General features: G+C 40.4%; 1 protein-coding gene across 6 annotated transcripts in view; it reads right to left on the bottom strand.

The window, feature by feature from the left end:
• The window catches only part of EPC1 (enhancer of polycomb homolog 1), a 46,168-nt gene extending 21,529 nt beyond the window's left edge, over positions 1 to 24,639 (bottom strand). For all 6 annotated transcript variants that reach the window (XM_054390012.1, XM_054390013.1, XM_054390014.1 and 3 more), the window contains exons 1-2: positions 24,487 to 24,639; positions 1 to 160 (exon numbers count right to left, since the gene is read on the bottom strand). In XM_054390012.1, the coding sequence (XP_054245987.1) occupies positions 1 to 160; positions 24,487 to 24,639 (313 nt within the window). The remainder of the gene's footprint in view (positions 161 to 24,486) is intronic.
• Between the last annotated feature and the right edge of the window lie 314 nt (positions 24,640 to 24,953).

The following is a 24,953-nucleotide window of genomic DNA, read 5'->3' as shown; positions in this document are numbered from 1 at the left end:
GCTGTATGTGAATCAGCTGCTTTGGCATTTTAAATTCTCCAGGATATATAGATTCATAGTATGCAATATTACTTTCTGCTTCTGGGACCGGTATAACCATGTTATCCCTCTTCTCTCCATATACTTGTTGTGCTGAGATAGCTCGCTGGAGATGATGTTCCTACAAACACAAAATGTCAAGATGCAAGATCAGAGAAAATACTTTCAGATCTCTGACTTTAAAGGTGAAGAAGTCTATTTCTCTGCAAATGCTCTCATTCCAAATCCCTGAGACCAGGTCCACGAAACTGGTATCACATCCTTAAAACGCACTCCATGAACCAGTAGGTTTTTCCAGTAGGTGGAGCTCTCCCTCTCACACAAGAACACACAAAACATTGGTTACTAAACTTAGCAAGTCAAGTTGCATGCTCTTGGCACACCAAGCTAGATAAATCCATCTTTACATGTTTCTGGAGAGACACTTTAAACGGATTAGAGATACAAATTATAGCAAATAGCTGCATACAGATATTCACTCTAGTATTATTTTGTATTTGCTATGGCCATTTATTGCCAGTAATGTCAGAAAACCAGAAAGGAAGCTTGCCATCATCTCCTGCTGAAAAGAGAAGCAACTATTTCTTACCCAGACAAAATGATTCCTAAAGATATACTTATTTATTGCAATGCTTTCCATAATCCTCCTTTTTTCCCTCCTAATCTGTCAATTAAATTTATTATTAAGCTATATAAGGGTGAGAATCTGCAAAGTTCTCCAAACTTAAACTACAATTGTATTATCTGTAACTACAATCCAAGTAGCAGGTTTCTAACATTATGAATTCTAATAATTTTCTCTTGCTACTGTTCAAATGCATTCTGTTCTTCCCATGGTGCTGTCAAGCAGTACCAGCAGAGTTCACACAGCTACCAGCAAAAACCCACACAGGGAGATGTTTGCCTGTACTAAATGGGTTGCTGACAATACAGTGCAGTGTGTTTTCCTTAACACCAAAGCTGCTCTCTGAAGTTTCTATACTGTTCCTTCCCAGATGCTCAGTAAACCAATGGCGCATCAGTTGTGGCAATGCAGCAATCAGTGAGACACTATACATGAGATCACTGAAATACTCAGAACAGGAACTGGAGTGAAAGGGTAGCAGGGATAACTGGCTATAATGTGAAGTAAAATTGTATCAGTGTTCATCCCTATGATCTTACCACATCTTTGCATGACTTAGATCTACCCCTTCTTCACTACAATAAAAGCAATTACCGTCATCTGCCTGAACTTTAGAAACATAAAACCTGTTCCAAAGGATAACTCTGCTGCACAGACTCACAGGATTTCACCCTATCTTTACCTTCAAACGAACTGCAGAAATTTGTTTCACATCTCCTCTCTTAAGAGGTTTCTTCACAAGAAGAAATGAGTATTGAGAACAAGACATATAGTACAGCCGCAAGTAAAAACTCACTGATTTTGTTCCTCTAGCAGTTAAGTGCAGACACATATGTCACCTCGGAGGCATGGCAGAAAATTTCTTCTTGTACAGTACAAAATAAATTTTAGTAGCTTTTACTGACACACCTCTGCCAGACAAATTTGTGTAAACAGTAACAATTCCTCAGAATTCTGTCCCAAAAGCTACAGCTGTTGCAGAACACAGGAATTAAGCTTTATTTCCACACAGCAGAGGAAGATATTCTATGTCAAATACACAGTAACAGCCAATGATTTCTGAACAGTAAATGCTTGCTGGTTTTATAATCCTATTAAGGATTCCTGGTGCATTTACCTCAAGATGAGGTTTTAAAGCACACCAAAAAATGCTTTGTTTCAGAAAAAAGGGGGTTAGACACTAATCTAAAATTTCAATTTCTCTGATCCATCTCCAATATAGGAATGGGCACTGCAAATTAGTATTAGTGTAGACTACTGGTACTAACATTTCAGAATTTAAAGATATTTTAACAATGTTCTTGAAACATGCACAAATCAGTTTTGCCTGGCCAGAGCCATGTTGGTAGACCCAAGACACAAAGCATCAGAGTTTCACTTTCTCTGTTCTGAACTTTGCAAGGAAAAATTAAAAAGACAGTTTCAAACCATCACATCCTCCACTGAAACAGGTGAATTCATCTGCTGTTTATAGCTCTTTCAATTCATTGCAAAGCATACTCCACTAAGTTAAAGAAAATACACAGACAATGCAATCTATGCTTTTCACCCCCCTGCAACAAGTTCTCACTTTATCTGGACAGGAATCACCAACAGTGACTTTGCCCTCAACTCCAAAATCTCAGCTGGTGGCTCAGCTCTCTCCCCTAGTAACTAATATAAGCAGGTGTGACTGGTAACTCATTCTGAACATTAAAGAGCGTAAGATATCTGCAGTTAAACTAACCTACTACACCTTACAGTTTCTATCCTTCATTCCCCCTGTCACTGCACAGCTGATTACTCCCACCCAAATGCAAAACCTCATTCATCTGAATTAATGGCTTTCCAGTTAAAAATGCAGTGGTTTCCTCAGTTTGTCAGAATTATTTTGAATTCCAAATCCTAATAAAATAGGCTGGCAGCCTGCACATTATTGTGATTTAGTATGCACAGGCTGCAGTCCCAAGTCACTCCTGCAAACAACAAGAGGCATTTAAAGATATCTCTTCAGAAATCTAACAAGCTTTTTCATTTTGTTAATTCATTTCCAGGTATTTTTCCAATCAGATTTCCACTATACAACAGCTCATGTTCACTGTACAACAGAGCAGTATTAAAAAGACTTTCCTAAAAGTCAAGATACAACTGCGGCAGAAAAAAAGTTAGGCTGCATTAACCAGGGTTTGTTCCTTAAATCTCTTGTGAGCTGTTCACAAAGAGATCAGTATCTTGCAGGTCATTACTGGGGCCACATAATTTATATTATCCATATTCTTTCAGGAATTATTGTTAACATAGCTTGTTTGTAACCCTCTAGCTCCCACCTTTTCAACAGACTGTTACGGGGGTTTTGGCTCAGGATTTTTTGTCAGAGAGGGGTTTTTTTTGTGGGTTTATGTTGTGTTTTACGAAGCATGATCACAGTGTCTTTCACCTGTCTCCTCTGGAACATCATTTGCCCCTCAGTTGATCTCAAACAGATGGGAAATGATTTCAGACTGTTTCTTTAAATTCCTAGCATGAATTTCAGATGGCTTAGTCATGCTCAAAGGCCGTCATTTGTCATATTAGAAGGGAACTCACCTAACAGTTAACTACCACCACAAGGTGCAGTCTTGTGTCCCTTGTGGTCATTTTCCATATTACCACTGCTTTATGCCAGACTGAACCTATGATGACAGCTTGGGGAACCAAATCCACAGCAAGCCATCTCTCTCCTGTTATTTTCTCTGAAAACAATTAGAAACAATTAGTCTGCTGACAAATTAGCTCCCTGAACTGCTGGGGCAGGTGAGAGGGGAGGCACTGGGGAAAGAGAGAGAAAGATTATTTTCTTTGGTAGGAGCTAGCCATTGAACTGGTTTAGCTGCATCACTAAATTAAAAAACATCTTTTAATAATGAACACCAGAAGGAAAAGAAAGAAAAAAAAAAAAAAGACTCATGAAAATCTATAGCAGATAAACATCTCAGTATCAAATACAACCAAGAGTTTTCTTCTTACTACACATATTTAATGGATATTCTCTTCTGCACACACCTTGTTCCTCTTTTCAGGTAAATCTTTCACCTAAGTATTAATTGTTCACATATTATTTGTTCCTGATCATCAGCTTCCACTTAAAGCCACATTGGAACAACCGCAGCTGTCTTACAAAAACTCAACCCCAACTAACAAAAAGCACAGAAGCCTTTGCAGTTTCTTCCCCCTTTGAAGTTGCTTCTCCTGGATCTTTCGTACACACCATGTTTCATGACGTGTACTTACTGAAGGTAGTTTATTCTCACTGAAAACTGCCTTGCACTTTATGCTAACTATTTTCAACCTATTAGTTAGGCTTATATACAGAAAAATTTCCTTGGTTGTGCTGTGAGGCTAATTTGACTCGGTACTTTCAAAACAACGGTGCTGCTCCTCAAACTTATTTCTACCTTGGACTAATGTCCATCCAAATTTGTGCTTAAAACATATTCAGAGTTCACTAAAAACCTAAAAATCTGCTTGCTCTTCTCCCTCCCCAGTCAATTTTCCATCAGGTTAGCATCCTACACTGGCTCATCACATGGTCAGACAATCCCCAAGTCAAAGGGATACAGCAGGAGCACTCAGCTCAGAGACAGAATACGTCTCAGAAAAACAGCCTCATTACTATTTGCAAAGCACAGCCACTAACATGAAAATGCACCTTATTCCTTCCCCTTTATTCCTGTCCAGAAAACTATTTGGACAGTTGAAATTCTTCCAATGCTTATAAACCTACTGGTAGTTGTTTAAACAAACAAAAGCTCAAAGACCACTTCCCTCCTTTGGAAGTTCCTCTAATTAGACACTGCAGGAAAAGCCAACCTAAACAGCAACCTTCCTTACCATCCAGAATGTAGCAAGGCATAATGTACCCAATTCAACACCATTCTTTATTCTGTAGTGTTCCTTTATATTAAGGTACCAAGCTGGTCCCTTGTATCCACTTACTCTATCAGTATTGCCCTGCATGTTCCAAAACATCCAAGAGTGAAAGGATAAATCTAAAGCAAGGCACTAGGAAGAACAGCAACAGAGCAGAGCAGCTCTCAAGGCAGCTAGAAGGAACTGGAACTCTGGTTCACTTCTGTTTTGGGGGAGGCAACAGGACCTCTCACATCATCACGCAAGGCCATGAAAACAAAGTTTAGTACTTGCATACTCGGTGTGTATTACATCAGGAAAAGATGGATTACACTAAGAAAACAAAAGAAAGGATATAGTAATTGTGGTTCAATGTGACTACACAAGTAGGCAGTCTTGCCAGCAAGCAGAAGTGCAGCAGCTCAGAGCAAGCAGTATTTTCCTTCCTTCACATGTTGCTAATACTTGGTGTAAGTTTTTGGCACCATGACTGTTGGACTTCAAGTTATTTACAGTTCCTCAAAAGAAAACTGGCACTCAGAGAACAAAGATGTCTGACAAAATACTCTGCAGCACACCTTGGAGATGATATTCAAAGTAAAATAGCCACAAGACAAGGCATTAAAAGACTAAGTGACATAAACCTGTCGTTAACAGCTGAACAAGCCAAGAGGAACAGAACGGATATTATGATTTTAGAACATCAGTTTGCAAAAATGCCTCTGCCGTAGCAATAAGTGCATCTGCTTAAGAATGAAAGAAACAATCTCCTGTTCAGTAATTTGACTGCATGTTTCTCCAACTTATTCCAGAGCTCTTAAAAGAAATAATCACTTAAGGCATGTTTGCTATGGAAATGGCTAAAACAGCCAACTCTCAAGGCCAGTGCGGCGTGTCTCCAAATTGTGAACGTCTACCCTAAAGAAGTGAGCGCTCTCTAAGTTGAGGGAAGCAAAAGATGGGGTAGTGGAGGAAGCCACACAAGAGGTTTTTTTTAAAGTATTGGTACTTCTAAAAGGACCTGGGAGTGAGTGTAAGGCTGTGGACATCACAGTTGCGTCTTTGCCTCTGAAATACAAAACCACACTACAGTTGATTCTGTCATTACTAGGAACCACATCAAACCACTGCGTATCTACCGGTCTTCATGGACCTGCTGATTTGCATCAGTATGACCAGGAAGCATCCTCTCACATCCACCTCTTGCCTGGTAAAAATGTTTTCTGAAGTTACCATCTCACAGCTCACACTGTAACATTGATATCCTTTTTAGTTGTGCCTCAGGTTTCAAAAGGTAGTTGTCAAGAAGCATTAGGCTCACCACAGCTAGCCTAAAAGATCACAGTTGAGACAGAATCAAGGACACATGAAGTCAACCAAGTCACAGATCTGTCTTTTTTACACTTGTGATGCAAAACTCTTAGAAAAAAAGTCTAAACACACAAGAAGAATCCAACAAAACTGCAGCTCATCTTAAACAACATTACTTATAATTAAAATTAAATAAAAAAACACTAGGAACTGGGAGGGGAAAAAACATTTGGACGTTAATTATGTCATCCAGAGGTGATGAACTGACACAAGAACAACCTGCTATCAGGCCATATGATAAGGATTTTTTGATTGCTATATCGTCAGGGACAATATTGTTCCTACATCCAGGTTATCTCATATCAGCAATGCTTGCTGGTGGAAAGATACCAAAGGACAACACAGCAAAGCTGCTAGGAAATCCAGCTGCACACCAAGACCATACACAGGGACTACTGAAGGACTTCTATGACTGACTGCACATGCATCACTCTCCAGTCTCCCCCTCCTTTGGCTCAGTGAGCTATGGGATATGTATCCATTCTCTCAGCCGTATGAGGATCTCTGCAACTAGCATGAGACAGTCGCCTCTTTCAGAAAAGTGATGGTCAATCTACTCTAACAGAAATTTGCCCACAGATTCAATCAATAAATCTGTGCATGAAGGACACAGAAAGGAGTAAAACAACCAAACCAATTCTCTTCACCTTTTCCTGTTACCAGAGCTAAAGAGTCCTGCAACTTACACAACTTGTTTCCAAAATAAGGAAGATAACGTAGAGTGATCTCAGAGAATTACATGCACCAAAATGATGGTAATACTTTTTAATGCCATCTCACACTCACATTATTCCTTTCGCCTCCCTAGAGCCAATTCAGCATCAGAAATGCATCTGTGGGACCCTGGGGAGTAGTTATCTGCCAGTCCAACAGAAATGGTTTGCTCAGGAACAAGCAAGCTCTAGTGATGCTGCAAGCAAAGCTACAGAGCACACAACCAGAATATAGCAGCCCTTGTAATACAAACTCTGCAGAGATACTCCAGACTCCCTTAGCATTTATCTTAAGGCAGCAATTAGCTCTAGTGGCTTTTAGAACAAAAAAAATCCACACTTCCTTAACAACAGGCTCTCTGCTTACTACAGAAACATACCACATACTTTTCCTTCTATTACCTCATCTGCGGTCAGATGCTAAAACATGCAAAGACATTCTGACAAGTTTGTCACCAAAGGCTGTGGATGTTGTCTACCTAGACTTTATTCAAGTCTTTGACAGTTCTTAACATTCTCCTGGAGAACTGGCTGCTCATGGCTTAGTATTCTTTGCTGAATTAAAAAAAAAAAAAGTCTGGACAGTCAGGCTCCAAGAGCTGTGGTGAATGCAGTTAAATCCAGCTGGTGGCCAGTGACAAGTGGCCTTCCCCAGGGCTCTGTATTGGGGCCAGTTCTCTTTAGTATCTTTATCAATGATCTGGATAAGGGAATCAAGTGCACCCTCAGTAAAGTTTGCAGATGATGCTAAGTTGGGAGGGAGCGCTGATCTGCTTGAAGGTAAGAAGGCCCTATGGAGGGACCTGGAAAGGCTGGATTGATGTACTGAGGTCAGTAACATAAGGTTCAACAAGGCTAGATGCCAAGGTCACAAGGCTTGTACTTGGGTCAAAACAACCCTAGGCAACATTAAAAAGTTGGAGAAGAGTGGCTGGAAAGCTGCCCAGCCGGAAAGAACCTGGGGGTGTGGGCTGACACCTAGCAGAACATGAGCCAGCAGTGTGCCCAAGTGGCCAAGGCAGCTAACAGCATTCTGACTTTTATCAGTGGATGATGTGACCCCAGCAGGACTAGGGAAGTGATGGTCCCCTGTATTCAGCAGTAGCGAGGCTGCACCTTGAACACTGTGTTCATTTTTGGGCCTCCCACCACAAGAAGGTCATTGAGGTGCGGGAACATGTCCAGAGAAGAACACTGAGTCTAGTGAGAGGTCCAGAGCACAAGCCTCATGAGGACCAGCTGAAGGAACCAGAGTTGTTTAGCCTGTAAAAAAACGAGGCTCAAGGAATACCTTGTTGCACTCTGTAACTATCTGGAAGACAGTTACTGTGGGACGTTGGTCAGACTCTTCTGCCAAGTAATGAGCAACAGGACAAGAATGGCCCCACATCGAGCCAGAGAAGGTTTAGGTCAGGTATCAGGAAAACCTTCACATCAATTAAAGTTGGCTGAATAATCACCCAAACCATATGGCTATAGATCTTCCTTTCTGAAGATACTAAGATCTCTCAGTACCCTGAATCACTCCATGCAGCAAACTGTTTTTTGTTATTATGGCAGAGCCTAAAACTGTCCATTCATATTCCATACATGGAAAAAAAACTACGGAGATCATTTCTGTTAATCAACTGATGTCAATCTCACAAGTAGTTAATTAAGAAGGATTCCACTGTAATTACGATAATAATATCTCTGCTACAAATGCCAACTTAAAATAGCAGCATAGGATTAAACAGCAATTGCTCAGTGAAAACGTGATCTAATTTACTTCAAAAGATATGTGGTTCTGTAATTAACATACTATCAAGAAACCCTGCTAATTATTACTCTTTTTATCAGAACACTAGTTAGGAATGAGGTCACCCACACCATCATGAGCATCTGCTCTCCCCATGTTCAAATTGGATACTTCTGTGAGTATTCAAGGAGTCTGCCCTTTTCATGGAAAAATCTTGCTTCTGTATTCATGGACTCCATCTACATTAAACAGAATGTAGTTTAATAACTAGAATCCTTTAGTTAGGGGACTAGAATCCTTTAGTTAGGGGGTATTTATTTGACAAACACTTTAGTCCACGGCGTGACTTCAACATAGAAGCTAGACTGCAACACAAAATTAACTAAGATTTGATTCAGTTCACACAATACAGATTTCAGGATACAGTCTAAAACAGAATGAGAACAGCCCTTACAATTGAGCCTTTCCTTATCAGAGGCTTCAGCTATATAACTATATAGAAAAGCTTGAATAAATCTTTATAGCAAAACTGATTTGCCCTTGTATGGGGAAAATGAAAAGTGGAACTTCATCAACTCATACTAAAATTTTATCAAGCTCCCAAATTAAGACAGATGTGGCAATGTCTTGCCGCTTGCTTAAACATTACTGTGCATCAGCACTACTGGAATAAAACCTCAAATAATTTTGGTTGGCAAAAGCTCAACACTTGGCTTCCAGCAGTTTTGTTAGTTACAGGAACTTGATACTAGTGTGAACTATACTGAGTACTGATAAAAAAAAATCCAAGCCCAGATTCGAGTAACAACAGGATAGCCCAACTCCATGGCAAACAAGTTTCTAATAATAATACTAATTCTAAACAATACTAATATGCAGATGCACTCAGGGCTGTATGTGCCAACATAGACAGGGTGCTTCAGCTACTTCTCATGTGTCACAGCAGAGTACTTTACACAGAACAGGGTAAAGTTAAAGCTAAGTTATAAATCTACATGAGGATAGATAAAACTTTACAAGAGTCAACTGGGTAGCATTTTATACTATATTTCAACTATGGAAAACCCCCAAACCTAACACTCCTTTCATAGGAGTTGTTCCTCAGACCAGATTTTCAAGTGATCCTCATTAAACCAACCCCTTTGCCTTTAAGGTATATCTCAGTCTGGATCCATTAATCAACTCAGCAGCAGTACAGGATCAAGGCAAATGTGGAAGAGAAAAAACACAAGGCAAAGGAACAAAGCTGTAACATACAGTCTGAGGACTGTATCTATCTCTTCATCATCTGTCTACTGAAGACTTAAAACATTCCTTTCCACAAGCCAGACTGCACTAACTGCAGAGATCACAGCTTCCCAGATCTACAAATGCTCAAAGACTCTGCATTAAAAACAAGCCTGACCAAGAACAGGATTTTGTTTCTTTTGTTAAAAAGCCATTAAAACCATCTCAAATCCAGTATCTAGAGCTACTATTTTCCCTCCCAGAACCTGCAGTAAGACAAGAAGACTGAACATTACCTGGAACTTGAAAGTCAGCTCTCTAAACACCAAATTGTGCAACTAGTCAGGGATTTACATAAACAGACATCCAAACTGGTTGCCTGGGCTAACTTACATGCTAGGCATTACCAGTAAACAAGCTCTTCAAAACAAAGAGAAGCATTTTTGAAATCTAACTGTAAGACAAGCATGGATTGTATCAGAGTGCCACTTTCCTAAGACCATCTTAAAAAGGAGCCTATGGACATCCCTACCAAGGACAGTAACAATGGCCTAAAAAACAGCCAGATTTCCACATCTGTTCTCTCCATGAGCCACAGGATATCAGTACCTGGGAGTGCAAGCTACATTCCAGTTGTGTACTTTTTCTCCTATGAACCTTTTCAGTCCTGCATGAGCCATGCAATTCTAATGTTAATAAAGAGGCTTGAGAGATATCAAACATACACAAAGATAAATGAACAACAAAAAAAAAATTAAAAAATGGTAGACTAGTGAATGAACCATAGGGTTTACACAGGATCTGTAACACAAGACTGCCACTGTACCTTCCCATGAGATTGTCACCATTCCTGTCAGGTTTAACTATGCCTTTGGTATTGTATAGTTTCAACATTTCAAGCATTCATTCTAATTTAAATAGCAATAGAACTTGATTGATATTTATACTGAGCATTATTATCCAGTATTCAAGTTATGTGGAGACAGCAAAACATCAAAGCCATTTTCAAGAAAACCAAGTATCAACACCTGTATGTCTGCTCATTCACAAACTAAGGCTCAGCAGCTCATGTCAGGTAAGTTTGCTGTAACAACCTGTGGTGGGTTGAAAATTCCCCCGATATTAAATTTGCCAGACCAACTCAGCTGGAAGCAAATGAAAGCTGTATTTACAAGCAAAACTACAATCTACAATGAAATGTATAAAATATACATTATTTACAATATTTACAATTAATGAACAGCACAACGACCCTCCTGGCCAAAGACCAGGGGAGCTGCTAATGGCTTCTCCCTCCCTGCCCCCCCTTACCTCCCTGTACAAAAAAGGACAAGGGAAAGTAGCAGAGAGATGTTAGCTTACAAAACAATGCAGCCAAGGTCAAACAAAAGCCAGCAGAAGCACAAAGTTAGTATCTCCCGGAGAGAAGAGAGAGATTACTTTGGTACAACTAGTTTAAGTCCCTTATCTTTTCCAATGGAATCGTTTAGAAGTATCATTATTTTCCTTTTTACACCCAATAGTGACTTATTTTTATTTTTACCATTTTCTTGTCAAGATCTGTGAAAATTTTTAAAGGCATAGCCTAAAACTACCACACAACCTAAACATCTTTTTAAAAAAATCATGTGTTTCATATAAAAAGCTCACACACAACAATTCGGTTAAAAAAATTTAAACTTAAAAAGCTTGCAGAACATCACCTTAAACTACCAAGCTTATTTCTGACATCAAAAATAAGCAAATTAATAAAAAAAACCTTTTACAAAGAAGGAAAAGGTCTGTAGAAAAACCATATGGTAAATCTCAGTAAGGAGTGAAAGCCCATCTATTAAACAAGCACACTTTCACAGACTTCACAACATCTACATTAAGTACTTTATTTCTCTGTATAATACACTATGGAAATAAATTCTCATACAGGGATGACCAGAAATGTGAGCTGCACAAATACGCACAGGCTTGCAAGGAGCATACCTAACCTTGCACTTAAATAGCTGTCATACTGTCAGTAGTATCAAACTTCCCATCTCACGCTTCTCCAATTTACAACCTTTGTTATAAGAAGAAAAAAAATAAACAAAACCCACAAACCAACAAAAACATATACACACACAACCCCCAAAACAACAACAAAAACACATACCCCCCAAACAAAATCGTTGCAGTTTGTAACTTTTACTAAGAGAAGAGGCTTTTTTCATGTACCAACACAGCAACATTACCAAAGAAGCTCCCAAGACATTCAAGAAGACTAAAAGTATGAAATTTAGAAGAGACATACTCAGGAGTTACACTGCATAAAGCCCCTAGGAAACAAAAACACCCCCATAATATAATAATTAAAATCTACTTAGCAATTACTACAGTAGTAAGTTTAGACAAAATATGTTCATGAAACTACCAGTAAAGCCTAACAAAGCTTTTCCACTGAAATGTCTTTGCTTCTGTATTCTCACCACAGATCAGAATTTCAGGTCTGATGCTGCAAAGCTGGAAACGTGCTTCTTCAATAGTGACAGAAACAGGTGCAACACTGGTTATCTTAAAATAGATTTTCCAACGATTACACTACTGTGATAAGCTTATCTATGTACTTCCTGCTGCAAACACCAGTTTTCAGTTTGCAAGCCTTGAGATTTAGACACTGTTCTTGGCTTAGAATGAACATTGCTACATTTGAATGCACAAAGATGCTAACTAGAATGACCTGTATTAGGCTGAAAGTCTCAGACTAAATATCAACTTAAGTTTCCCGTTCAGTAGAAATGTTCTGAATGACAAAGTGCTACATACCTAGGATTCAGGCACCAAATCATTATTCTTTTATAGGTCAGCTATACATGGTGTCTTGTAATTTCCTCATTTAGATTGTCTTTAAAAAACAGACTTTCAAATCCATGACCTTTTAGGTGCAATTATGATCAAACTTCTTTTTAAGGCTGATATAAGCATTGATAGGTGAACTAAGATAGGTGAAAGACAACAGGACAGAGGTGAATAGGAAAGGTTTACTATAAGGAAAGCATTTCCATAATGCTTGTAGGCTCTGTGCATAACTGCCATTGTTATTCTCTCTGCACACAGTGAGAGTGAAGTGTCTGACTGGGACAAACCATGACTACTGAATGTGATTTACAGGGAGACAGCATCAATTAGTTCACTTGCCCAACATTCAACTCAGTTTATGACATTTAAGAAAAAACCCAAACCCACAACAACACAAAATGTCTTCACTTTCTATCATTCCTTAGGTCTCCACTCTGTGCCTGTTGCATTAGTAGAAACCTCTCTACCCACAACACAACTTAAATACACCTGATCCCTCAGAATGGTTTAACCCCACCATGATGGTCACAACATAGAGCTCTCTGACACTCTGCAGCTGTACATATAGAGGAGCAATGACTCTTAAGGGGCAATTCCTGGCTACTCAGGAATAACATTAGGGTGGTAGGAATATCCACGGCTTTATGTCCCTGTAAAATGTGCATATTAATATACTGAAGGGTAATCGACCTTTCAGAGATGCTCTGTGCCCTTCCCTAACGCAGAGTCCAAGAACATTGCCCACCTATCAGCAGAGAAACTCATTTACAGGACTTCAGAAAATATCCTATTATACCAGGCATCCTGCCTCTCCCTCTCACAACCTAGAGCCCTGTAATCAACCAGAGGCTGCAAATGAGATTTTGAACTTGGCATGAAGTTGTTTTATGTCCCTTCTGCACAAGGAGTAGCTGTATTGCCATTAACAACTGTATTTATACAAGATCATTTAGCACGTTTCTTGAAAAACATCAACAACATTGCATTCTAGAGAATAAAATTCAGAGATGCCTAGTAGGTTATGCTTTTCAATTACTAATTATTGTCTCAGCTTCACACTACAGTCTACACACTCTTGTATCTTTTTCCATGTGCTGAAAACAAAAAACAGATTAAAAAAACCAACATTATGATGCACACTTAGAAAAAACAGGGATTAACATAAAATGTGTTGTTAACAAAAAATTTTAATAGAGATGACAAAGTACTTGCCACTGCCTGCTATCTCAAAGAAGTCCCTCTTGTACTTAGGACCCCTCACCATTTAAGCCCCAGTGCTCTGGCAGCAGGCTGCTGTCCTTAATCAACACATCACCAAAATATGGAAGTCCTTAAGACTAGTATTTGAGACTTTTTATAAAAGTTTGAAGACACCCAAGAACTGTTCCAAATGTTTTTATTTTGCATCTTTGGGCATTTCTGACAGCACCCTTGTTCTGTGACTACCTGAGGTTCTCAAGCACATGGCATTGTATGGATTTTCCCTAAAGCAGATTTTATTCCTTTCCCAATCACTGTTAGAAAAGAACTACTCTATAAAGCACCATTAGCTATCCATAAGACAATGTATTCCTACTTCCTCCACCCCATTCAGTATTTTGGCAAAGATTCGACCAAGCAGAGTCAGTTTATTAAATGTAAGCCAAAACAAGATGATGTTCTCCCCATTCCTGGAAATGAAACTGGTGCCAAAAGATGGCTTAGGACCTCAAATTTCAAGTACACCTCTGCAGACAGTGCCATCTGCCAAAGTGGTGGCCTGACTTCCTTCAAATCCTCAGCAACGAATACTGTCTAACATTCTCAGGTAACGTGAATGTGAATTCATACTTCACAAGTGCAAAAGAGCAAAGTACGGAAACAACCCAGAGTGCACCTCTCAGCTAACATTTACCTCTGTTTTTATTTATTCTCTTTGGGTTACCTGCGACAACCCAAAGAGAAATTACATTGCAGTCTAACATACACATCCACACTCACTCTCCCTGTGAGCAGTGGGAAAACCACAAACCCAAGACAAATATCCAGTACAAACACAGATTTAAAACTGTACATACACTCCTGACCACAGTGCAAAACTCTGACACAAGCGAATCTCTCCAGCAACTTTTTTTACTACATTTCCCCTTTCTCTATTAACTAAAAAAGTGCTTCTTATGCAGAGTTCTCTTGAGCACAGATCAAGTAAGAGATTCAAACTTGCACTGCTGAGAGACAGCACAATGATATTAATGAGAAGACTAACACTGGAAAACATTCTTTTTCCAGAGAATTGTACCAGGGGAAATCCAAAATAAGATGTCAGATACATTGCTTCTTTCATTTTTAATTAAACTTTTCAATGTTTCTCCTATCACTTTTAGATAGCTTTGGAACTTCTTACTATCCTGCCACACATCATCTGCCTGGACTAGTCATGCAACATACCCATGGCCTTAACACTCACAAAATAATAGCTAAAAGATAGTTAGCACTATCCCTTCCTCAGTGATCGACTTAGCAGCAGCAGTTCAGAGCTTCTCTTCCCTCACCAGCTTCTCCAAATTGTATTAATGTTAAGGTTCTGTCTTTATTTCTGTGATATTCTATAGTCTACACTCCCAACTATCCAAAAGCAAGCTAAAGCTCCTGGAGACAACAGTTAACACCTATCATCATCTCAAGGCACTAGGCCAGCCAGAAGAGTTAATACATTAAAGGCAACATCTTCCTCCCTTAAGCCCCTGACAATCATCAAAACTCACCACTTTCTGTTCCAGAACAAGATGTCAACTTCAATTCCAGTATTTACCTACTATTTAACAGATTTCTAAACAACAAGACAAGAAACCTCAAAGAAAATACCTCTCCTCCAAAGGAATTCTGAGAGAACAAACATGCAACAGCGTTCTGTAAATCACTCTTACCCTGCAGCTCTGGAGAGACAATTTTAGGCAGAGGTACCTTGTAAACACGCACGCTTCACTAATTCCTCACACATACATTTTTCACGCTGAACAAACTTTCCATTGACTTTAGTTTTGGTAGCAGAAGTTCTTTCCACTCATACAAATAGCAAGAAACTAGTCTTTTCTATTGCCTTGAAGATGAAGTTTGTTCATCATGTTTGGCAAAGAACAGCTTTGTTGCCCGAGCTGGACTGTGAATATTAAGCTACCTGTATTTTTAACATTTGAATAGTCCCATACAGTACCTGGCCTACTTCAAGGGCACAGCATCTTCCTCAGAAAGCACAGCTAGTGAATTTAGTCGTAATTTTCTTCTAACAGCATAAATAGCAAGAGAATGGCAAACAAGTTCATGTTTGGCAAAGAACACACAACAGAAAAGAACTGTTAAACAGAAGAGAATGCATAACCTTACCCATAAGCATGAGACAGATTCAACAGTTTTGTAGAACTAACCTAACTCACTTAAAGGATTCCAGTAACTGAAATACAAAACTTCTGCAGGGCTCAAACTCGAGCTGGCTCTTACCTGGAGCCTCACTCCTGAACTTTCCAAGAAAACCCCATCCTATTTTAAATTCAGCTCTTTTCTGAGCTGTATCTAGGTTACTGAATTCTAAATACTGTAAATCAGATTACAATTCTATATAATCTTCCTGAAGTTAGTTGATCTTTTCTGCCAAAATATTCATGATTATTTGTCTTGTACTTCAGGTAGTGAGAAAAATCAAGCATCAAAAAGGCACACAGGACATGCCCTGCTGAAATACTAACACAGGAATGGAGGTGGGGAGTTTAGATTTCCCATAGTTAAAAGCTGCATTTATTAAGCAAAAAACATAAAGGCACTGGGAAAAATGGAAATACAATGTTATCATAGAACAGTGTGGGTTAGAAGGGACAATCAAAGGTCATCTAGATCAATACCCCCTGCAGTCGGCAGGGACATACTCCACTAGATCTGACTGCTCTGTCAAGCCTGACCTTGAATAGCTCCAGGGATGGGGCCTCAACTACCTCCCTGGGCAACCTGTTGCAGTGTTCCATCACCCTCATGGTAAAGAGCATCCCAGCATCCAATCTAAATCTACTCCTGTGTAATTTCAAACCACTACCCCTCATCCTATCATTCCAGGCCTTTGTAAACAGTCACTCTGCAGCCTTCTTGTAGGCCCCCTTCAGGTACTGGAAGGACACTATTAGGTCTCCCCAGACCCCTCTCTTTTCCAGGATAGCTCAGTCTAGCTTTGATCTAGCATGCAGCCCCTAGCAATGCTACTTCTGAGTTGTTGCCTCAACCGCTCCAAAAAGAGTGACTCAACTACTTTTAACAACACTCAAGGAAAACAAAACTAGGTAATTTAAAAATGTGAGAGAACTTCAAATAACTGAATCTTAGGAAAACACCTGGAAGAAAACATGTCACATACTATGCAGGCAGACTAACATGGGGAATGATAATGGCACAGACAGCAGTAAACAAATCAAGTTATATCAGTGTTTCCATACCTCTGCCAAGAAAGGCATTTTGGGTGAGTCATTACAGATCAGCAGTTTAGCAAAACAACTTGCAGACTTCTTCCCTTTCCAGAAGAAGTTCTGCATCGTTAACCCATACAATCATTACACTTTCCTAACACAACAACCTTAAGAAAATTGCTTGAGTTTTGAAAAGGAAAATCTGGAAGCAGAATTCAACTTTCCATGCTAACTTCTTCCTAGCAGCTACTTTTAGAGTTGGACATCTGATCAGTGAAGAATCTGCAGAATCACATCTCTGGGTGGTCAAACACAACAGGCTTCTTAAATGCCCCAACCCTGACAGCTTTTAAGAGGCCCTTAATAACATGCTTTAACTTTGTCAGCCCTAAGTGCGTCAGAGAGCTGGACTACATCGTCACTGTAGGTCTCCTACAACTTGAACAGCCTATCCTGTCAGCTCTGCTACAGCCCTTCAATTTATAAAGGGATAGCAGCATGAAATCTATGCATAGGACAGCCTTTGCTACAAAACTCCTCAAATAAAAGCTTATTAAGCCTTCCAGGCAGGCTGCAACATCTCTGGTTTCAGTACCTTGAAATCATGATACTGGCATAAAAGTATGAGTATAAGCAGACGTTGGAAAGCAGTCCTTTCCAACAATAGACTTGAAAGCTTCCAACTCAAAACGCATGAATTTCTTAACTCCTGAATTAAATATAAAGGAAGCAAATCCCGAAGAGCAGTACTTAAACCTTAAGAGGATAGTTTCCTTTCCCACTCAAACTACCTATGCTTGAAGAGACTGACAGACCAGAAAGTTTTCAAACTTTTATTCCATCCTGAATTCATGCAATTCACCTTCACCCATTTGTTTAACCAGAAAGATTCTTCCAGAAGAGAGGTAGTTCTTAAACAAGCATGCACCTGAACACATGGAACAACACATATACTGGTAGAAGGGAGGGCAGAACATACATAAAGGCTCATTAAACAGGAAGAGAACATGTACAGAAAAGCAGCAGCCAACATTTTAATCTAATAAATTGGCCATTTGATGCCTGCCTCGATATTAAAGCTGGTTTTACCCCTTATAAGGAGAAAGTGCAAATGAAGTGCAAAAAAACCAAGTAACTTATTATATGTATCTAAGGCAAATGAATTCTATCCTAGCAGAGGAGACTCCTACACAAACACACAAATTCCTTTTAAAAAAAATACCTGAAAAAGTAACACGTTAACTTGTAAGTATTCAAAAACTCACAACGAATACCTTATACATTTCTGAGGAATATGACATAACTATTGAGATACTGACAAGCAAAGCGGCCTACTCAAAAAAATAGCAGATTTATCAGCTTGCCACATTGCACTTTTTTCTACCTGAAACAAATTAGTATTAGGCAGGTTCCCATGAACAACTTAAATTTTACTGGATTAAAATCCAGATGTTAGCTATTAAAATAAAAAAAAAGAAGAAAAAAGTGCCACATCACCCTCAAAGTTACTGAACTACTGCCCCTTCCCATTAAAAAAAATAATCATTTTTTATTGTACACAATTAATACCAAATCCTCTGCTGAGCTCCATTACACAATACATCAAATCTGAACAGTCAGGAAGATAACCTTATGGGGCTCCTCCTTAGGACAGGCTGTAAAATATTCCCAGGAGATAAAGTCGTTTCATAGCAGCCTGGCCTTGAAATGATTTACAGTTTACCCTGACATCAGCTCCTCTCACTCCAAAACCCTGCCAGTTGCACTCCTTGTGATATTAACAATACTGCTAACAAAGTTTTTTTGTGGTTTTCCCTGCCAAGTCTTAATCTAAATAATGCGAGATTTAAAGTCTCTTCCAATGGTTAACCATCCTCATTGTAAATAAAAGAGTACTAACGCTAATCTTTTTTCCTTGTCTGAAGATGAAAAACTGGTCTCATTGTAGTTAACCCTGCTATGCCCATAGCCACTGCTGTCTACATGCCTTCTCTTCGTGCAACTACTGGGAAATCAAGAAAAGGTTAAAAATAATTTCAGTATGCATATATCAAACACATTCCATAAGACTGGTTTACCTTTAGCTTCTCTGGAAGAGCTTTTTTAGGATAAGTTAAATTTGCCTTATTCATCATTTATATTGATTATAGGTGTTTAGAATTAAACTTTCTAAAAGATCATCTTCCACCTAGAACACAAATGTCCTGATTTGAAGTTCTTCCAAAGTGACTTCACTACATCATATCCTGCATCATTTCGAAACAGTATTTGGAGCTCCTGGAGAAGCCTCTGATCTACGTAAGGCACTGATGATCAACCAACTGTTCTGTTGAGACCTGAAGTGTTTTCAACATGTCATATATCCTACCTTCACCATTGTTACATATTTAACTGATGCCATATACAGAACTAACATTACATTAACATCACATTATCAAACCACTTTCACAGCTGCTTTCTGCTCACAGCCTGTAGTTAATATCCAACTTCTCTAGGGCACACCAGGTCGTATCTCATAATAGCAGGCATGTCTAGGCCTACCTGAATTTTTACACAAAACTTATAGTTCCCAAGAAGTTGTCAAAACCCCACTGCTAGAGTCCACACTTCTTGTTCCTAGCTTGAAGTGGTTAAGTTTTGCTTACTCCAATTTCAAATTGAGATGGGCAATCCCATTCCAGCCTCAAATCCTGCTTATCTGTAACAGAAGTCTCTGCTACCACTCTGCCTCTGACTGTAAAAGGAAAACATTGTTGGTACAGGTGTTTCATAAGACAGAACTAACTAGCTTCTTTAGGTAGTTGGAGACAACGCACAAATTGCTCACTGCAGAAGCTACTTCTCACCATCAGTCAGATTTCCTAACTTGCATGAACGTTCAGGTGCACAGAATACCTTCCAACGCTGAACAGAATGGAACAGCAAGCTTTGGTGTAACTAAAGGGAAATATCCAGTAAGCTGCCACTAAGCAGCTGGGAGTTGAGCACAGAAAGGGGGGAAAGAAACACTTCTCATGACATCAATGTTTTAACATGGTATGACAGGTTGACACTTGAAATTTGGCCATCTGTGGTAAGCTGCCATTTATTTCTCCCAAAATTCTCTCACTAAGAATCTTGCATCTTTTCCACACAGGTGTATTTGAAGCAAATCTCTTCCATCTCTGAACAAGGTGTCTACATACTGTTGGTTTAGACACAATGGCAACAAATCCTTGTTCCTCTGTCACCCTCCTATCAAATTATCACAGGTTTTCTTCTGTAAGCTAAAAAATTTATGTGCACTTTTCTGACTTCACATTAAATGACAACAAAAAAAATCCAGACTTGAAACTAACAGTTCAGTTACAATATCCGCTGTAATTTTACATTCATATAGTTCTGATTCATTTGTGCATCATCAAGGCAGTGGTTCTGTCATGAATATATAAACACCTTTGAATTGAAGGACACATGGAATGCAGTTTAAGCTGGTGATAACATAATGAACAAAGACGACTAAAGGACCTTTAGTGAAATTTATATTTATAATTCAAGGTCATTCGTGCACTTGACTCACTACACCTCAGCTATACGCTTACTTCACACATTCAAACACATCACAGCTTAGATGGTGATATCTGGATACCTTCTTGTACGTTCTTTACTAGCTTTTCCCTCCCTCCCCCCCCCCAAGGTAAAAACAGCCTTTTGAGCAGCAAGAGAATACGGATATGGCATCTTGCCAATGTCTCCAGCATGCGTTTAGGAAGAGAAAGGCGTGTTTTCTGTGCAGGTACTGCTTGGAAGCTATCTGTAGTAGCTGTGCTCAAAGCAGTTTCATGGAGAGGATGTGATCCTTGACCTTAACCCAAACAGGGTAAATGGGAAAGTAACCAATAGTGCTCTGCTAAATTAAGACACATCATACTAGAGAATGTGTTTAAAGTGTTCCAAAGCATCTAAATGAACATCATGTCATCTCCACCAGGTCTTAAAAGCATTTAGCAAATACTGACAGGTCATGGTGATATTAGACTCTTTTTTCCCTTAATAATGAAATTTGACTAAACGAGCTTTTCTTAAACATTCCCAAAGCCAGGGCAAGGAAGATAACTCTGGATTTAAAGACATCAAAATCATGTTTTAAACTATTTCATCAGTTTGCTTGAACATCAGGCAACAGACTATGACAGAATTTAGAGAGGACAATTGCACACAAAAACTTAATTTCACCTTCTGGGCAACCTATTAGTTACATCACAACACATATGCAAAGGCACACTGTAAGAACTGGACAGCTGTAGTGCTTGGAATTTCAAATTCTGGGCACTTCATTCTTTCTGCTTCTAGCAACACTAAAATCAGAAAGTAAGCTTAAAGTTTAAATGATGAACCCTCACGAACAGAACTTCACACAGTGCATCAGTCTAACAGAAACCTAGTAGGTCAAGAAAGCTGTTAAGTGTAAACCACCAGACCATGTCCTTAGTCAAAAGAGGAAGCAATACAATAAAGCAACAGGACTTCTCATCACTTGATACTCTCCCTTGTCTCAACACCAAGAATGGAGACACCAGGATTTAGAAAAGCTTGCCTGGTTGTCAAAAATCACAGCTCTAAGCATGCATTTTGCTCAAACTCAGGATGTTGAGACAAGTGATGTTTCATGTTGCATAAGAAGCATCCTTACATTTTGAAGGCTTTTTCTTTTTTGGAGATGCATGTGTCTCCTGATAGGTTTTCATTTCTTAGATTTAGCAACAGACCTGGCAACAGTCACAATGTGTTTACCCGAGAAACCTGGGAGCTAAACCAACTATCGGAAGACAGTATGGGTTGGCAACTTCAAGTACCTCTGCGTGCTGAAGAACTTTTTACTACTCTTCTACCTCCAAACAAACTCACTAACTGAAGTTAGGACTTATTAAGCAGAAAGGTATATTCATTAACAGAATTTATATAATTTTAAGGCCCTTAGCTGCCACTCTTTTAAAAGAGTTACATCCCTTGGATCAATACATTAGAACTACTTTCTACATTCATTTTTTGTAGGAATTGGATGGAAGAAAGAGAAGATGAAAGGGATGTAAAATAGATTTGGTTTTGTGCACAAAACCACTGCTTAGTTATTTAAATATCTTGGGACTTGATGCTTGAATATTAAGTTTCTTTGATTGCCTTTTTCCCTAGGGAAAGCTATTTAGTCAAGAGGAAAGTTCTTAACTCCAAATATGTGTTCACTTAGAATTACATTTATGCAAAACTCAAGGCAATGCTAGAATTCTGTTTATAAAGTAGCTGTTCTATTTATAAATACCTGTTCACACTAGCTGAAGTGTCCCCTTCCCTCAGCTTCTTATGGACACTTGGCCACCATTTAAAAAGAAACAGCTAATATTATCTATTGTTTTCAGAAGTATGAGAAAAAAAATCCTCTAACTCAAGTGTCCAACGACTATGTAACACCTTCCTAAATCTTGTACTGCATGAAGATTGGGAAACAATATAGTAGGGTATGAAACCTGCGAGGTTCAACTGTAATTAAGTACCACATCTCTTTGGTATCAATGTCAATCTAAAACCAAAGAGAAAGCCTTTTGGGGCAACAAGGGGAAAAGGAAGAAAATTTAGCAAGCTTGCAGAAACAAGAAGGGAGAAGAGTTTAGTATCAACTATTTTATGTTAAGACCTGAATTGGATTCAGGAAGATACTTGTGTTTACTGATAGCAAACAAATCTCTGGAGGGCACATATTTGTGTGTATACACATTTAAAACAAAGGAGCAAACTTTATCTGTGAAAAGTGTCTACTTACACCTACAGCTCTGAAGCTCAACCCTCAAAGCTAGATTTAGTAAACAGAAGCATCATATTAACCACATAAATCTTTTCCCTTGCCCGTGACAACTTTTCCTTAGCTAGGACATGTATCCCTGCATTTATTCAGGCTATATACACAGTTACTCTGTGCAATTTCCTAGTCTAAAAACTTGTAACTGCCAGGTAGAGAGTAAAAAAAACAAGACAGCAACATGACATTTCTACAGAAACAAATGCATACATGAAGAGTTGCCCACTTTAAGTGAGAAACTCGGCAAGCACCACAGCATATGTAACAAATTAAACCCAAACCTCCACCCATAAAAAAAACAATCCTACTTCACAATATACATTGCATTTACGTGTAAAGCAACTTATGGCTTGCACAGGACTTGGAAATAACGCACAGGCAGCTACACCAGAAAAGCCTCAGAAAATAGTTACTTAATAGAGACAATATGCAAAGAGTATTACTCCTTAGAAATTAGGCACCCTGAAGACTTCCCATAAAAATTCAAAGGCTTAACTTAAAGCAGTAGTGCCACAAAAAGAAAACTACACTTAAAGATGATACATATATTTAAAATTTTAGAAAAACCTCAAAGTTTGCTATGTCTAGAAATCGAAACAGGAACTTTACAGCCTGTCAGCTTTGAAGGACAATAGAAGCTTGACAGCTAGCAAAGCTGAAGACTAGGAAATCGTCACATTTGTGCTTACCATTAAAATTCAAAACCTGTTTATGTAACTGCATTTCTACAATTATCTCCTATTTGTTGTGCTTAAGGTGCAAGTGGGAGCAACTGATTATACTAAAGATCTGCAAACACTGAAAACAAATAACCCACTTCAGTAAGGGTCTTCTGCAGTAGCAGCTCCTGAGTGTTTATACCTGTCTTAAGAGTATCTCAAGTGAACGTCTCAGTGAACCTGAAGTTCGGACAGGTTTAAGTCTCACTCTCCATTGAGACAGCAAAATCGAGCAGAAAGTGACAGACTTTACATCTCCAAACTCTGTTTTTCTTGAGTAGTATTTCAGTAGTAACTTAATTTTTATCTAGTGCCCGTCTCCTAAGGCACTTCCAGGTTTCCAAATAAACCTAAACAGAAATCCTTCCACTTCTTAACTCTAGCAGCAAAATATCCATACTAGCAACAGGGAGCTAAGCCCACGCAGGAACAGCTCAGCGGCAGCTGCCTATGTCCGCGCAGGCCGGCGGCAGCGCAAACGTTACCGCGAGTTAGGAAGCCGCACGCCACCACAACACGTGCGCGGCAATGCCGGCACAGACAACAACGCTTACACTGCCGGTGACGAGCCCTGCTCCCCGCCCGGCCGCTGCTGCCTCCCCGTTTCCCCCACGAGGCCGGCCCGGACCGGAGCGCGCTCCCGCAAGCAGCAGCCACAACTTCCGAGCGCCCCCTGCGGCGGCGGCCGGCTCAGCAGCGCCACCCGGTGGGGAAGAACGGGTACGGCGCGGCCGAGGCCCGTCTACCCGCCGCTGCCGCACAAGGCCCGGCCCAAGAACTAAGAGACAAAATGGCGGCCGCTCGCGGTATCACGTGACTCTCTTTGTGCCTTTCGGGGCCTCCCGCACGAGCCCGCAGCTACCGCGGGGCGCGGGCTGGCGGGAGAGGTGGCCGCAGGGAAGCTCAGGGGGAAGGCGCGGTAAAGGGACGCCGAGCTCGGCACCTTCCCTGCTCAGGTTCCCCCCCCCCTCCCGGCGGGCGGGGAGAGCGGGGAGAAGATGGCGGCCATTTTGTGCTTGCGCAGAGGCGAAGGTGGGGGCCCTGGGTGCGGGGGGGATGGAGGGACCCGGCCGAGGGGGGGGGGGGGGTCTCACGTACCGACTCCTCTTCCTTCTCCATGCCCGTGGGCATCTGCGGCACGGCCCGGTTAATGGAAGCATATTCAGCCAAGTCGGGCAGGTCCTCGCAGCGGAAGACGGGCAGCGGCTTGGACGCGTCCAGCGCCCGGGCCCGGAACGACAGTTTGCTCATGTTAGGCGGCGATGGCGGCTCCGGCTGGGGAGGGGGGGGCGACAGCAAAAGCGCTCCGAGCTGAGAGCCGGACCCCGCCGAGCGATCTCATGGAGGGACCGGGGCTCCCCCGGCAGGGCGGGGCGCACTCCGACACGGGGCCCGGCGGCGCCCGCTGGCGCGGCTGGGCTGGGCGCTGGCTTCTCTCCTCCGCCGCTCCGGCTCCGCTCAATACGCCACGGCCAACATGGCGGACATTAAACCTCGACTGGCCGCCTCTTTCAGCCAACCCCAGCGCCACAGCCATTCCCACACTGCATCGCGCAGGGGCGCGG

Source organism: Indicator indicator, chromosome 20 (genome assembly GCF_027791375.1).
Source record: "Indicator indicator isolate 239-I01 chromosome 20, UM_Iind_1.1, whole genome shotgun sequence".
Lineage (NCBI taxonomy): Eukaryota > Metazoa > Chordata > Aves > Piciformes > Indicatoridae > Indicator > Indicator indicator.
Note: the sequence above shows the minus strand (reverse complement) of the source record. Positions and strands in the feature narration are given on the sequence as shown.